The following is a 14713-nucleotide window of genomic DNA, read 5'->3' on the forward strand; positions in this document are numbered from 1 at the left end:
GTGTACGCAACCCGCAAAAGCACAAGGCTAAAGGTGAAGTAATCAGAAACTGAGCGTTTCAGGCAGAGAGCCAGAGAAAGTGTGTATAAAGTTCACATGATACTACATTATGACTGATTTTTGCACTAACATTATAAGTGAACCTCAAGTAAAATACAAAATAAAAAATGCATGATATGACCACCTTAAAAAAAAAAACAGCAATTGCCTCTTTTAACTGTAGGCCTGGACGTCCACCCCTATAGCTGCCATATTGAGTTTTGCGATTTATCCCATTCATTTTATTATGAGTGGTCTGTCTTATCAGCTTGTCTCTAATGTCTAAAAAAGGCCATGGACTAAGGTACTGCTGAGAGACATGGTCTGGCTTGGAGAAGAGGAAGTGGTTCTTTCTTTATGTGCTAGATCTGAGTGTCATTACATATTAGTTTGTTATTGTTTGGCCTGTGTGATGGCACAGAGGGTAAAACAAAAGGCCATTCGTATAAACAAGCAACAAGCATGTTGAGTTGTGGATGAGCTTTGATATCGATAGCCCTGCGAATTGACACAGGGGAAAACGGCCCCATTGGTGTGACAGCACGTATCGAGATAACTCATTCAAGGGGGTGCGGGTGACTGGGGTTTTAATGAAGTCAGTGTGTGAAGGGGATTAATCTAGACTGGGTTTCCTGTTTTGCAAATCTGCAGATCAAACAGGCTGAGAAAAGTTGCATTGGAGACTAGAGAATGTCAAGAAGGGTCAAGTTCAGCAAACACATCCATAATGTAAAGTACTTACTTGTGACAAAGAACTTCTTCATAAAGGTGCAGCTGTCAAAGGCAGCAATCTTTTCTTGAAGACTAACGACAAGGATCCTGTGGCCATCGAGGGATGGAGATCAAGATGAGAAAGGAAAAAAGAGGCAAAGAAACTTCTCATTACACACTTCCATTCTAATGTATTATGATTTATAACATTAATGCTTTATTTAAGATTATTACAAGTTATAGTGCAGAAGGAACATGTTTAAATGCACCTTTTGTTGCAGTGTAGGTCATATATGGGTGTTTTAAACTGTATGGATTTGATCATCTCTCCTGTTCTCAGGGAATAAAGGTCCACACAACAATAAGGGGGACTTGTCCTGCAAAACACATACAAATCACTGATTAGTTAGACTACTTAACCATAGTACTCAAGCGGGAGACATGGGCTTGAATCCAAAATACAATCAAAAATATACTTAAGTATGTTGAAGTGAGAGTGGAACCAAATGAAAATGACTGAAATGTTATGAATTTCCAAAGAGCTGTTGCAGCCATTCCTTTTTACATTCCATTCCTCAACAATGTAATACAAAGTGTTTTGTGCAGCATTGAAGTTATATGCATGCTCTGGAGAACGTTTCTGCTTTCCACAGGATATTACTCTCTATGGCTATACGTAAGGCACCGACACTGTCCAGCTCAATGGGGCAAGATCAGAATACCAATCTCAAAGGTCAAGCATTCTTAGCCATGGCTTAACATACATACTCCAGTATGTTAAGCTATGATGCTCATGCGGGTGATGCATGTTCAATTCAAGTCAAGTCAAGATTTCTACATTTTTGTAATAAAATGTGAGTGGTGCTTGCCTGTGCAAAACTTGATGCCGACATGATGCCAAGGCATTGCTATGTGGTTGCTAAGGTATTCCGAATGTTTTTTTCTTACCACATTGCTATTCAGTTCCAAGGGAATCCTGGGTGATTGTGTACTGTCCAGAGTCAAAACATCCCAACCCAAAGTCTATGGTCCCTAGATGAATGCGAGTCTCTGAGATTTTTTTTTTTCACACCTCTTCTTAAAAACTATCAGTCATGTTTGTGTGCCCAACCACACAAGACAAGTTACACTCCAAAGTGTAATACTTGGGGTTAGGGGTTTGTTCAGAGGTGTGGTTTGTTTAGTGGTGCTTGCTAGTCAGGTATTCTACAGAGAGGATGTTATAGGTCTAACTACAGAGGAAGCTGGAACTGATAAGGCCAGGCTATTGACACTGGCTCCAAGTTGATCAAGCACTCCATGTAATTGAAGATGATCAATAACCTGTGCTTTATTGACAAAACAATTGGCTTTGTAAGCACCCACTAATGATTCGCTCTGTCTGACTCTTAATTCGACCGACTGTCTGCCGCTTCACAAGGAGTGATTATATTGTGCATCATGGATTAGCATTAATACACAGTTGGGCAATAAAATGTGCAACATTATAGTGTTGTTGCAGTATTGGCTATGCTGCTAATGTAGCCCAGCTCTTGTGAAATCTGACTGCTGTTCTGATGACAAAAACGGTCATTATGAAATTAATAGTTATGATCCTGGATTCTGATTGGTCAATACAGCAATCCAGCCGTACCACAATACACACTATAGATACAGCTTTGGCGCCAAATACTTGTTCACCTAGCTAGTTTGTATATCACAGCACAGTAGTGGCCAACTATTAACCCTAGTTTACATTTCAGGGACTACATTTTTAAGCAGAAGGATGGCACTTAGAATTTGAAATAACGTTTTAATAAAACACTTTTGCAAAATGTCTTTGTTTTATTGTCTTGTAATTAGCTATTTTATAAAAGCATTAAGGAGCCATTCAGACCAATGCATTCTTGCATTAAAAAAAAAAAAGCTGGAATCAGAGCAACCAATAGAGAAAAAACAAGTGTCTCAAGATACGTTCTTTTTAACTTGACCTGGCATCTAAATCGCATGGTGTAGATGGACACAAAAACACATTCAATTTAAACAGCCACTCAGGCACTCAATTATTTTCTACATACAGTATTGTGAATAGCATGGCCTCTTATATTGCTTGTATTCTCTTACTGCTTAAAATTCTCCCTCTTCTTTTCTTTCCTTTTGTCAGTTTTGGAAAATGTCATTCTATTCCTCATTCATAATTCACATGCATGCAAACACTGAATAAATCAGTGTGGGCTGTGTGTTGAGGAAACGACTCTTTTCCGAACATGCACATATCAATTTTTACAAAGCAGCCGAGACATCAAACCACAAATTGTGGAACATGGAAGTACTTAAACAGTAAATGAAAAAAGCTGTGGTGCGTCTTCCCATCCTATACTTCAGAGTTCTGATTCTGAGTGATGAAGAGCCAGAGAGGTTTTTAATTTGTCATTACTTTCACAGACACTGAGTGATCTCTGAGTGAAACCGTGACGATAGCGAATCCAGCCTGTCCTTTGAGTTGGTTCCCAAACAGCTGCCATTTGAGCCACTTCTTCTCAGTGCTGTGGCTTGAGGTCAGGATGGACAGATTGAGCATAATGTTTTTAAGATAGCATGATAATGTCTTTGAGCAGGAGGCTTGCTGTGTGTGTGGTAGACGTCCCATGATCCTAACACAGCAGTGAATGTAAAGCATTCTGAATGTCAGGAAAAGGCCTGGGGTCAAGCCTGCAGCTGTGTTTCAGTGACAGAGATCCATCAGTGATTGATGGAATCATCCCACAAGTTATAGTCCTGCTGTGGCCATTTGGCAGCCTATATTGCCAAAGCAGTGGAGGTAGCACTATGTAGTAAAGCTGGACCATGGTTCACTGTAATCTAAGGATGTACAAAACTATATATATTCCTAATTGCCAATTTGGTGGATTGTCTAAACACACAGTCAGCTAGCCTGTGTTAAAAGGTTAGTTTACACAAAAATACAATTCTATCATCATTTGCTCACCCTGATGTCTTTCCGAACCTGTATATACTGTATTCTTTCTTCCATGGAACACAAAAGGAGAAATTTTGTGTTGAATGGTGACATAGGTTGTCAGTCCCTAGTATTCTGCTTCATCTCCTTTTGTGTTCCAAGAGAGAAAGAAAGCCACACAGGTTTGGAACAACATGCGGTAATTAGTAATGAGTAAATGATGGCAGAAATTTCATTTTTGTGTGAACCACACCTGGGATTGTTCAACGTCCCGATAGTCAAACACCATGCTAAAGCACAACGTGCCGGTATCGGGTCTGATACTGCACTTGACACTTACTTGTACTCTTAAAAATGATACAATACCAAAAAACAATATCGTCTGAGGTTTAAATGTCATGGCGTTAAGATTCATTGCACAAATTAAAGTTTCAATATTTTCTAGTCTGATTATTAAACCGCAAAGGCTGCAATTTCATGAAATAAATATACAGCCTGAATGATATGTGCACTTCAAAGTAAATGTGTGAAGCTGGCTGCTTATTCACTGAAAACACCACATTATGTGCAGCTGATACTGTAATAGAGAAAAGAGTGCACATTCTCCTAGAAGTGCACAGCACATACAGACTTACATATTCATTTAATTAATTTGAACTCTTTTGCGGTTTAATAATAACACTGGGTATTGAAGTGGCCTCCTTTTCCAGAGGTGATAAGTTGTTGTCAAAATAATACCAACTGAAAGAGTATCACTCTGTTTTCCCCCAAAATAAAAGCTCCATTAAATGAAAAATATATATATCACACCAGTATTATTTTGTCATATTCCGTGTAGTAAAATAATAATAATAATAATAATAATAGTATATCAAAATAGATTAAAAAAATTATGAATTATATTTATGCAATATCTAACATCTGTGATGCTATGTTTTGCAGCACTTTATTTGATAAAATTACTCCAATGTAGTATTTTGGATTGTGCTCTGAGGATCTGCATAAAACAACTTTGTTTGACAAATCATTATGTAATTTTATGTTGAACATTTGTTGAAGTTTAAATTAATTAATTTTAGACACCCTCTGGATGATAAAACTGAATTATACTGTTGAATATGGAATACAGTACAAATAAAATTGAAAACATAATTCATTATTATTTTGTGTGTGTTGTGATAGTGCCTTTTGAGTTACAGCTGCTGAAACAAATAAAGTTAGCAGGGCAGTTTTCTTGGTTTTGTTTACAGTGATTATGTTTATTTTTTTTTTCAATTAAATATTTTTGTGATTTTTGATACTTGTGACATTTTTTGATGATGTCTTTGGAGTAACAGTTACTGAAACATAATAAACAAACTGTCATCAAATCATTAATCTTACAGTATTGTATTTGAAAACCGCAACGAAGTATCATACTCCTACCCGGGCTCCAAACATTTTTTATCAGGACATCCCTAATGCAGACAGCATTCTACATCCATCTATGAGAAGCTGCATGTATCCATCCCCACTGCTGGAAATATAAAACCAAATTAGAATATGTAGATAAACTGGTCAACCTCACTTATCAACTTGACAGTTGGTGGACAACTAGTTGACCATCCTGACCCATCACTTATGTATTCGTCTATGAACAGCCCATATCCTGTTGGAGATTGAGACTGCCAGTTTAGCCAGGGCTGGATTACATTGTGCGTGTAAATAACACAAACTTGTAGGGTGTTGTAGCCACCGCAGACGTGAACGTCAGCCCAGAGCCACATCTCTGAATCAGCCAGCTGCCAGCAACAACCCTGTTTTAGAGCCACATCACGAACACACACATAAAATCACAATCCAGCAACTGGACAGTATAATGCCATGTGGCTAACGTAGGAGAAGGAAATAAAACAAAGTGAGACTGTGTGTATGAAGCCCTTCAGTCATGGTCTATAAGTGTATCAAATGGAGTCTGCAAAAACTATTAGTCTGCATTTCCATTCTTCACTGTTGTACTCTGAGGAGAGAGTGACACGGTAGACATGGCTATCTACAAAAGAGATCATCATCACGGATAAAAACCCTTCTGGATTCAGACACCAAGATTAATAGGGGCATTTAACTTCTCAATCTTGTCCTAGAGCCACTATTCATTGATTTCAATATAATCTGGGTCAGATCAATTCAATTTAAAGTGTTTTAGAGCAAATGTGACACAAATGGTATGCTTCCAGATGATGAATGGGACAATGATAGCCTTGAAAAAAGAATCATCAAATTGGCCACTCCAACTGTTTGCCTTTTTGCATTGTAACTAATGGCCCGGTTCTAATGGACATAGTGCACTGTAAACATAATAGAATTTCCTCTCACTGAGAATCGAGACTTCGATTTAAAAGCGTCAGTAAATTTCAATTATCGTTATGAAATCATATCAGAGTTTCAGTGCAGCACACTTTTAGGTGATATTGATGACCACAGATATTATGACCTCTCCCTCTCCCTACTATATCAATGTCACTTTCATTCTGACAATTTCTTAAGGAATGGGCAAGTAAATATATATATCAAATTTGATTCAGATAAGGCCATAAAGTTATTGTGTTAACATAATTTTAAGGATAAACTGCAGAAAATAGGTATGAGCAAAAATAAAGAAAGGAAAAACAATATTTTTTTTCCCCCGTCTGTTTAAAAATCAACCATGATATTTCTAACTAAAACATACTTACTTGTCACTGACCATTTAAAAAATGTGGCCACTGAAGACAGAAGTCCATATTCTGAATTTGTTATTTAGTCAAGCTACTGTGCATAATGGAAGTGGTGGTGACCTACACTCACGAGTTCACATCTGCTAAATTCAACACTCTTCATTTGGAGTGACATAACTTCACAATGCTTCAAACATGAATATCCATAATCTCAATTATGCATCTAATAGCAGGGTACAATCTCACAAAATTTCCATGAATCGCACCTGCAAAATCTCTCAACTCAGCATGGTAAGACAATAATAAAAAAAAAACTTTTTCTGGACTCAGCCTCCCTCATCTGACCATATTCTGAATTTGTTCTTTAGTCAAGCTACTGTGTTTACTAAAAGTGGTTATGACCTACAATCACGAGTTCACGTCTGCTAAACCAACACTCTTCATTTGGAGTGACATGACTTCACAATACTTCAAACATGAATATCAATAATCTTAATTATGCATCTAATAGCAGGGTACAATGTCACAAAATTTCCATGAGTCAAACCTGCAAAATCCATCTCAACTCAGCATGGTAAGACAATAAAAACGACGACTTCTGGCCTCCCTCATCCGACCGGGCGACCAGATTAGAAAAGTCACTCTCCAATCAAATGGAACATTAACAATTCCTTAACAATGTTTACAATTGTAATTACACACATTACATCATTATGGTACAAGCTGGCCAACTCATCACTTTTATATTCTCATACATTTTTGATGTCTCTATTTTAGCATTACTCTGAACCTTGTTAAGATTGTGAGGTTTTAATCATTTCACTAACCGGAACGGAAAATTACATGGTGAAACATATATAAAATAGGAAGTCTGGAATGATGTTCAAGCGAGTAAATCCATTTACAAGGCGACATCATCACATTTTGGCTGCAGCCACTTTACAAACATCACAAATACGAGTTTGACAATTACATGCTCTGGAAATGCAAAACAAATACTGTGTAAACTCACAATACCAGCTGTCCTTCTGAGAATCCCACCACAAAACATAATGAGGAGCTATATTCACTTACAAAACTCAATAAATGTACAATAAATAAAGAAAGCAGACTAACTTAGAGTCTGTTCAAAAGTTTAATTGCTTAAAACTGTGATAAACCCATCCTGAGACACATTTCTTTTGAGATGAGGCAAGATATGGAAACATGAAAACAGATGCTTTAAGTGTGAGATATTCCTTTTCAAAAGGTGTTTGAGGAAAATGAAAAAAAACAGACAAATCGCAACTGATCTCTGGACCATGATAAGTCCCTTGAGCCAGCAGAGTGTTGATTTATAACAGCTATTTCCAAGTACGGCAATGTAAAAACACAGATGAAAACAATTACTCTATTTTTGTAGGGAACAAGTAAGGTGGGTGGTAACAGAGATTTTCGAGAAGAAGAAAAAAAATCTGTCACAATTTTGCACCCTCTCTCTCTCTCTCTTCTCTGGCCCTGTCTTTCTCAAGCCGAGCTTCAACACACAACAAACGCTGGCCACATCACAGGCTTCTTGAGGCCTGAGGGGGCCCTTTGATTCCAGCATGCCGTGGGCATTAGCAGGAAAGTAATTAGGGTAAAAAGTTCAACCGCAGCTCCATGTCTGCAGCACTGCCAGAAATACATTTCCTCCCCTTTCACTGGACTTTCCACAGATTCGCATGCATATTAGAAACACATTGAAATGGGGAGCCTGTTGCAGGGGCCCTGGTGCTCTTGCATTGGTGTTTACAGCGTTTAATTACTAAAGGATGGAGCAGACGCTGAGATGAGAGATGGGGAGTGTGGGATGGACAGTGCAGGTTAGAGTAATGAATAAACAGCTTTTCTTAGCTCTCCTTTAAGGAAGGCAGAGATCTGAGTGTGGGGCATGAATTTTTTCCCATTATTTTCTTAAGACAGAACATCCCTTTATCTTCTTCCATTCCGTTTAGAAAAGCTATAAAACTTTTAAAGCTGAAGTGTGCAATTTTTAGATATAAACATTAGGGCTGCCGATTGAACATGTTAATTCAGTGCAATTAATCATAACAAAATGTTTGCAAGTAATCATTTCCCCAGACCGTAATAAGGAATATTCCTACCATCAGAGCAATTCAAGCTTGAAGTACCACCTGTTTTCTCCAGGGACAGTAAGCGAAACTCCAACTGTATAGGCAACGGGCAGCTTATACAGAGAACAAACCACACTCATCGACAGCAGACAGCACAAGATGAGGACAGATGTCTTTTGCGTTCACAGCTTGATGGACCGCAAATCCGAAAGCAGGAATCTCAAGACTTGTGGAGTGGTGGTGGTGTAGTGGTCTAAGCACATAACTGGTAATCTGGTAATCAGAAGGACACTGGTTCGAACCCCACAGCCACCACCATTGTGTCCTTGAGTAAGGCACTTAACTCCAGGTTGCTCCGGGATTATTGTCCCTGTAATAAGTGCACTGTAAGTCGCTTTGGATAAAAGCGTCTGCCAAATGCATAAATGTAAATGTAAATGTAAGACTTTCTCATTTTCAAATTACATTTAACTTGACACAGCAACCTAAAAACTGAATGTGTACGTAATGTGACGCAACCAAAGTGAGACGCCCCGAAAGTGTCCGTCTGACGTAGGTGTACATAGACGCGTACTTAGACAAGCCCTTATAATAAATCTATTTCAGACAAACTGATGCATTCAATTGCAAAATGGATTTCTGCGGACTATAGGCCAATAATTGGCTTATGTTAAGTAATATTGAAATAAACAATATATTGGATTCTAAAGTCACTTTTTGTATGTTCTTATCAATGATTTGCTCATCTGCCACAATAATGTAAGACATTATTATTATTTTATAATATATTTCATTTTTAATTATTTTGTTATAAATATAATTATTTCACCATTACATATTGAATTATTGTTATTTGAGGGGCTTTCACAGCAAATATTTATATATGTGATTTATTGCGATTAATTTGATTAATTTATTGGCATGCCATGTAATTAATTCAATAAACAATTTATATCGAGCTATAGTAAAAATACTTTCTACAAACCCATTTTAAAATACCAGGATAGCTATAAACAAGCCATTTTTTTAGGTTGATTTCCCTGAAAAGTGTAAACAATATGGTTCTGTGAGCTATTAAAACATTGCTCTTTGTTTGAACATTCTGATCAGCCCAACACAGCAACATTGGCTCGACCAATGGCATGAGTTTGGGGGTGGGACAGCCTTTTTGTCCTTTCAATGGAAGACAGAAAGAGTTCTTTGAAAGCAGTCATTATTTTTGCAATTATTTTTGAGGACAAAAAGAGAAAAATGGATACAATTATGGATACAATGATGTAATGTATTTGAAAACATGAAGAAACAAATGCTTCTAAATATCACAAAAAAAGTTGTTCGCAACAGAGCAAAGATTGAGTCCTTTTAAATAATAGGCGCATTACTCCTACATTTGCACACCATGAAAAGGAGGATGTTACATGCCTGTTTGCCTCCTCTGCAATTATTCGGAAAGATAAGGAGACGTACAGTCATGGAAAACTGATCTGAGACAAGTGCCCTTGAAAAACAGGGAAAACTTCAAAGCCGTGAGATTCCCATCCACGGAGAACTTGAGTTATGTGGCCATCTAGTCGGCATGAAAGAACTCACAGGCCTGATCTGAAACCCAACGATGCACCTGGCATGAACTTTCCAAATAACTTGAAGGGTGGAGGATCCATCAAGGAAATGCATTCATTTTAACATGGCTGTAGAAATGAGGATTGTATCTGTCAGATCTATCAGCAGATCATAACGCCTACCTCAAATTACACTGAAACATGGAGGCAAAAGATAGATATGGTAAAACAGGACAAATGTCTGTGGAAAAGAGAATGAGCAAGAGTAACCTTTTAACATTGCATTTTCACCCCCCGAGCTTCCAAAATAAAGCATTGGACATCTCTGATGATGCATGACGATAAAGAGGTTTTATTTCATCTAATCTTTTTTAATGTCTGCATAAGAACCAAACAGTAAACACTGGTTTTAAAGCAAACATCGCATGTACCTAACGTTAAAGGGGTAAAGTTCACCAAAAAATGTAAGTGTTCACTCATTTACTCGCCTTTATGTCATTCCAACCTTATATTATTTTATTTCTTCCATAAAACACAAAATAATGTTAGGAGATTTTAGGCTGAATATTTGAGCTGCTCTTTTACATACAAGAAAAGTAACGAGTCTTCATGCAACATAAAATATACGAATGCGACCTAGGGTTGTCGACCAATCAACTAGTCATCCAACCACTGACTAGTCTATTAGTGGGTTCGACAACTAACATTCATATTTTTAGTGGTGGTGCCTTTAATGGTAGACTAATTTCCCAAATAACTGAGAGATGCCACTTTTCAGAGAGCATTTTGGCATGATGATAGCTTGCTATGCTTAACAGTGAATAACAGCCAGCACGGTAAAACCCTCAGGAATAAGTTTTGTCTCTTTTAATGATTTAGGTTTAGTCATTTTATGCACAGCTGATGTTACAGCCGTAAAACCACTACATCAACAATACATTTCAAGACGATCACAGTCGGACGTTAAATCCTCTGCTGTGAGTAATATTCCTGTATTTGTAAAGTGTTGCTGAGAGTTTTAAGTCTTTTTCTGATTTAAATAAATAGTTGCAGTAAAATGTTTAAACTACTGGACGTTGTGAACTACATATTGTGTACCCGCAATCTTACAGTTATGCGCTTTTGAATCTGCAGTGAGGATCTCCCTGAAGAACTCTGGTTACATTAAAGCACATCACTCTGCATTCAGGATGCGCATAAGCGGTTTTGTGCCATTCTGTATAGAACATTTCTAGGATGTAAACAATAATAAATGAATCAGAATGCAACAGCGCATGTCTGGCCCTGAAGCATTTCCGGTAGTGACATTTTATAACCCAGAACTCGCAAAATAAAATGACTAGCGTGTACTTTTACAGCCTAGCTAAAACAGAACAAACGAGATTTTTGCAAAACCTGTAAATAAAAAATTAGGTGTTATTACTGGATCCTTTAAATAAGACATAAGTCAGCAAATTTTCTCAAAGAATAAACATTTACCTGAAGCGAATTATTCAGATGTATTTTTGATACTGAGCATGTATATGTGAGAGAGGCGATGAAATCGTAGTTTAGATGCTCACAATTATTTCCTCAAAAGGGAGATCGGGAATATTGGATCACTCCTGTTATAATCAATGAAGCGGTCTGTGTGACCGGCGGACAAGGTAAGGATTTATTTTGTCATGATAAAAATACATACATACATACTTCACTCTTTCTTCTGGATAAAAGCATCTGCTAAATTACTAAATGTAAAAGTAAATGACTTGCGGAGCTTCATTCAATATAATGGGAGTGATCACGCTTACAGCTCTACCTCTGAAACATAAAATTATTTGGCAGAAAGTTTGTTCACCTACCAGAGACAGGGTGTGTGCTACATTTGTTAATACTTCACATATCCATCCAGCTCGCTTCACTGAAGCGGTTCATGCGTCTGTTATTTGTTGCTTTTACGGATATCTTAAGGATATTTTTCCAATAGTCATAGGGATCCAGGGAGCATCCAGCCACTGAACAACATGGTCCACATTTTAATAGTGGCATTTTATTACGTTTAATAAATCGTTTTAACGCAAGTAGCGTTATTTGTGTTAAAGTCACTATGAATGAAGCGCCTCCCGCTGTTGTTTTGAAAGAGGGTGCATTCCATTCACAAGTGATCATCCCTTGGTCTATTCCTTTCTAAGACTTTACAATCCACTGTGAGAGCTTTGAAAGGATAAAAGGTGTGGGGCTTAAAAATAAGGGTCATTTAGAACTCACTTTTAAATAATTTTATTGGAAATTCAGTTTTAAGCTATCTTACAGCATGGCTATCATGGTTGTTCTCCCTTCAAAGTGCACTTCAGCCCATTTATCCAATTTTGAAAGCGGCCTGTGTTTGACAACTAGCAGGAAACGTTCAAGGAACACAGCACATCACTTCCTTAAACCATCTTGAAATGGTCTATTGGAGCCTTTCTTATATCTTACTATGATAGTTTTGTGCAATAAGATGTTATATTTATTTATAAGTGCTGTGCTTAGCTTCCTTACTGATTAGGGTCACAATAACATAACAGATCCTAATGATACTTTTTCGGTTTCCTTAACACTGATGTGTCAACTACTCATTCAGACAACCTATTGATAAGTCACTAGTCGATTACAAAACAATTGTTTTTCACATCTCTAATACGAGTTATATGGCGGTGGGAAGATCCTCACTAAATGATACGGTCAATTTTGATAAACTTTAGAGGACATGGAACATAGTGCACAAGTCATACAGATAAATGTTATGCCTTTTAGTACTACTTTTTGAAATAGGCAGTAAAAAAAAAAAAGAAAAGAAAACCACTATCCACTTTTGTTGTATCAAAGAGCAGCTGGAACATTGACTAATATCTCTTTTTGTGTTACATGGAAGAAAATTACTAAATGGAAATTATAATAAAAGGGGGAAAAATATATAAAGTACATTTTGTGTAAACTATCCCTTTAAAATGTACTTCAGTAGATACTGAGATGTGCATCACACACAACCAGAACCAGATGATATTTCTCCTGTGAAGCTCCTGTGATCTCAGCATGATTGCATCCACCGAGCCAAGAGATCTCACAGTTCCAGGTGTGATGGCAAGAGAGTAACAGGATCATGGGCTCTAAAAGCATCACTTCCCAATCCCCTTTAATCCAGAGTCCAATACAAACGCACAGAGATTTATAATTTAATATACTTAAGAGGGATCCCTCACATCTCAATAAAAAAGCAATGAAAAGCACAGCTTAATAGCACAGTAGGCTTTAGTTAAGTCGCTTTTAAAAATAGTTACTGGAGAACTGGGTTTTCGTCCCTCCCAGCTATTGTGTAATTAATAAGCAGGCAGTGGGTGCCAGCAGGATTTTACATGGATAAAGATTTGGGTAAGGACAATTAGGGCCATGGTTACAGATCTAGGTGATAACACTGGGCTTTGTGTGGCACAGAGTGTGAATAAAGGAGGGTTGGTGGGCTGGGGCTCTGGACATGGACATGGACTGCTCTTTAGAGGCATGTAATGGTGTTACTGGAGTTTTGCCACTGTCATAAAGCCAGGCACTGGGAAGCTGATGTGGAGTCAAAGAACGTGGCTCTACACTTGAAGGGTTGGCAATCAGGAGAGACCTTCTGATTTGACTTTATATCAATATTCGAGTCAGGGATACACTTTATTAGAAACACCAGTATACCTAATTTACGTGATTATTATCTAGCCAGTCAATTGTGTGGCAGCAGTGCAATGTATAAAATCATGCAGATATGGGTCAGGAGCTTCAGTTAATATTCAATCATCAGAATGGGGGAAAAATGTGATCTCAGTGATGACCGTGGCATGATTGTTGGTGCCAGATGGGCTGGTTTGAGTATTTCTGTAACTGCTTGTCTTCTGGGATTTTCATGCACAACAGTCTCTAGAATTTAATCAATGGAGACAAAAACAAAAAACATCCATTGAGCGGCAGTTCTGTGGATCTGTATGGACATCCTTACAAATGAAACAAGCTATAGATATACATTCATAGCTTCTTTTTTTTTTGTCACAGACATAATTGAGTGTTTATTGACCTACTGTGATCTAAGTGGTGCTGAATTTCATTTTATGCCAAAAATAAAAAATAATAATTTTTATATATATATATATATATATATATATATATATATATATATATATATATAAAATTATAATTTTTATTTTTGTATATATATATATATACATATATATATATATAAATAAATAAAAGTAGATTATTGGCATTACAATACCACTACAGGATATTCGATTATTTCCCCACCTCTACGCTTGGGAGGACTGGACTTTTATCAAAACCTCCTTGCCCCTGTCAGCAGTCCAGCTGTAATCTCCACAGTGACAGATGATTGCATTAGAGGATTACAAAAAAAAAGCCTAAACATCCACATCCTCTCCGTGGTGATCTGGAAATTTAAGGGGAAGGAAGAGAGGGCACTGTTTTCTGCCTGTCCAATGACTTCATTTCTCTACAACCCAGAGAACAAAAGCAGGCCTGGAATTTTAGCCCTTGCAAATATATTCTCTGAAGCAGTCACAAATGGTTAAATGCCATACTTCAATATGCATTTGTTACGAGAGAGAGCACAGGCTCAGAAATCTAGTCGTTTTAATACATGTAGGGCTAATTAAAAGTAAC

The 14713-nt window shown here is 37.4% G+C and overlaps 1 protein-coding gene across 4 annotated transcripts in view; it reads right to left on the reverse strand.

Moving 5' to 3' along the window:
- LOC127629767 (BCAS3 microtubule associated cell migration factor-like) overlaps positions 1-14713 on the reverse strand; it is a 303774-nt gene that overhangs the window by 266866 nt on the left and 22195 nt on the right. For all 4 annotated transcript variants that reach the window (XM_052106997.1, XM_052106998.1, XM_052106996.1 and 1 more), the window contains exons 8-9: positions 1020-1127; positions 782-858 (exon numbers count right to left, since the gene is read on the reverse strand). In XM_052106997.1, coding sequence (XP_051962957.1) covers positions 782-858; positions 1020-1127 — 185 coding nt within the window. The remainder of the gene's footprint in view (positions 1-781; positions 859-1019; positions 1128-14713) is intronic.

The sequence above is a fragment of the Xyrauchen texanus genome, chromosome 36 (genome assembly GCF_025860055.1).
Source record: "Xyrauchen texanus isolate HMW12.3.18 chromosome 36, RBS_HiC_50CHRs, whole genome shotgun sequence".
Taxonomy (NCBI): domain Eukaryota; kingdom Metazoa; phylum Chordata; class Actinopteri; order Cypriniformes; family Catostomidae; genus Xyrauchen; species Xyrauchen texanus.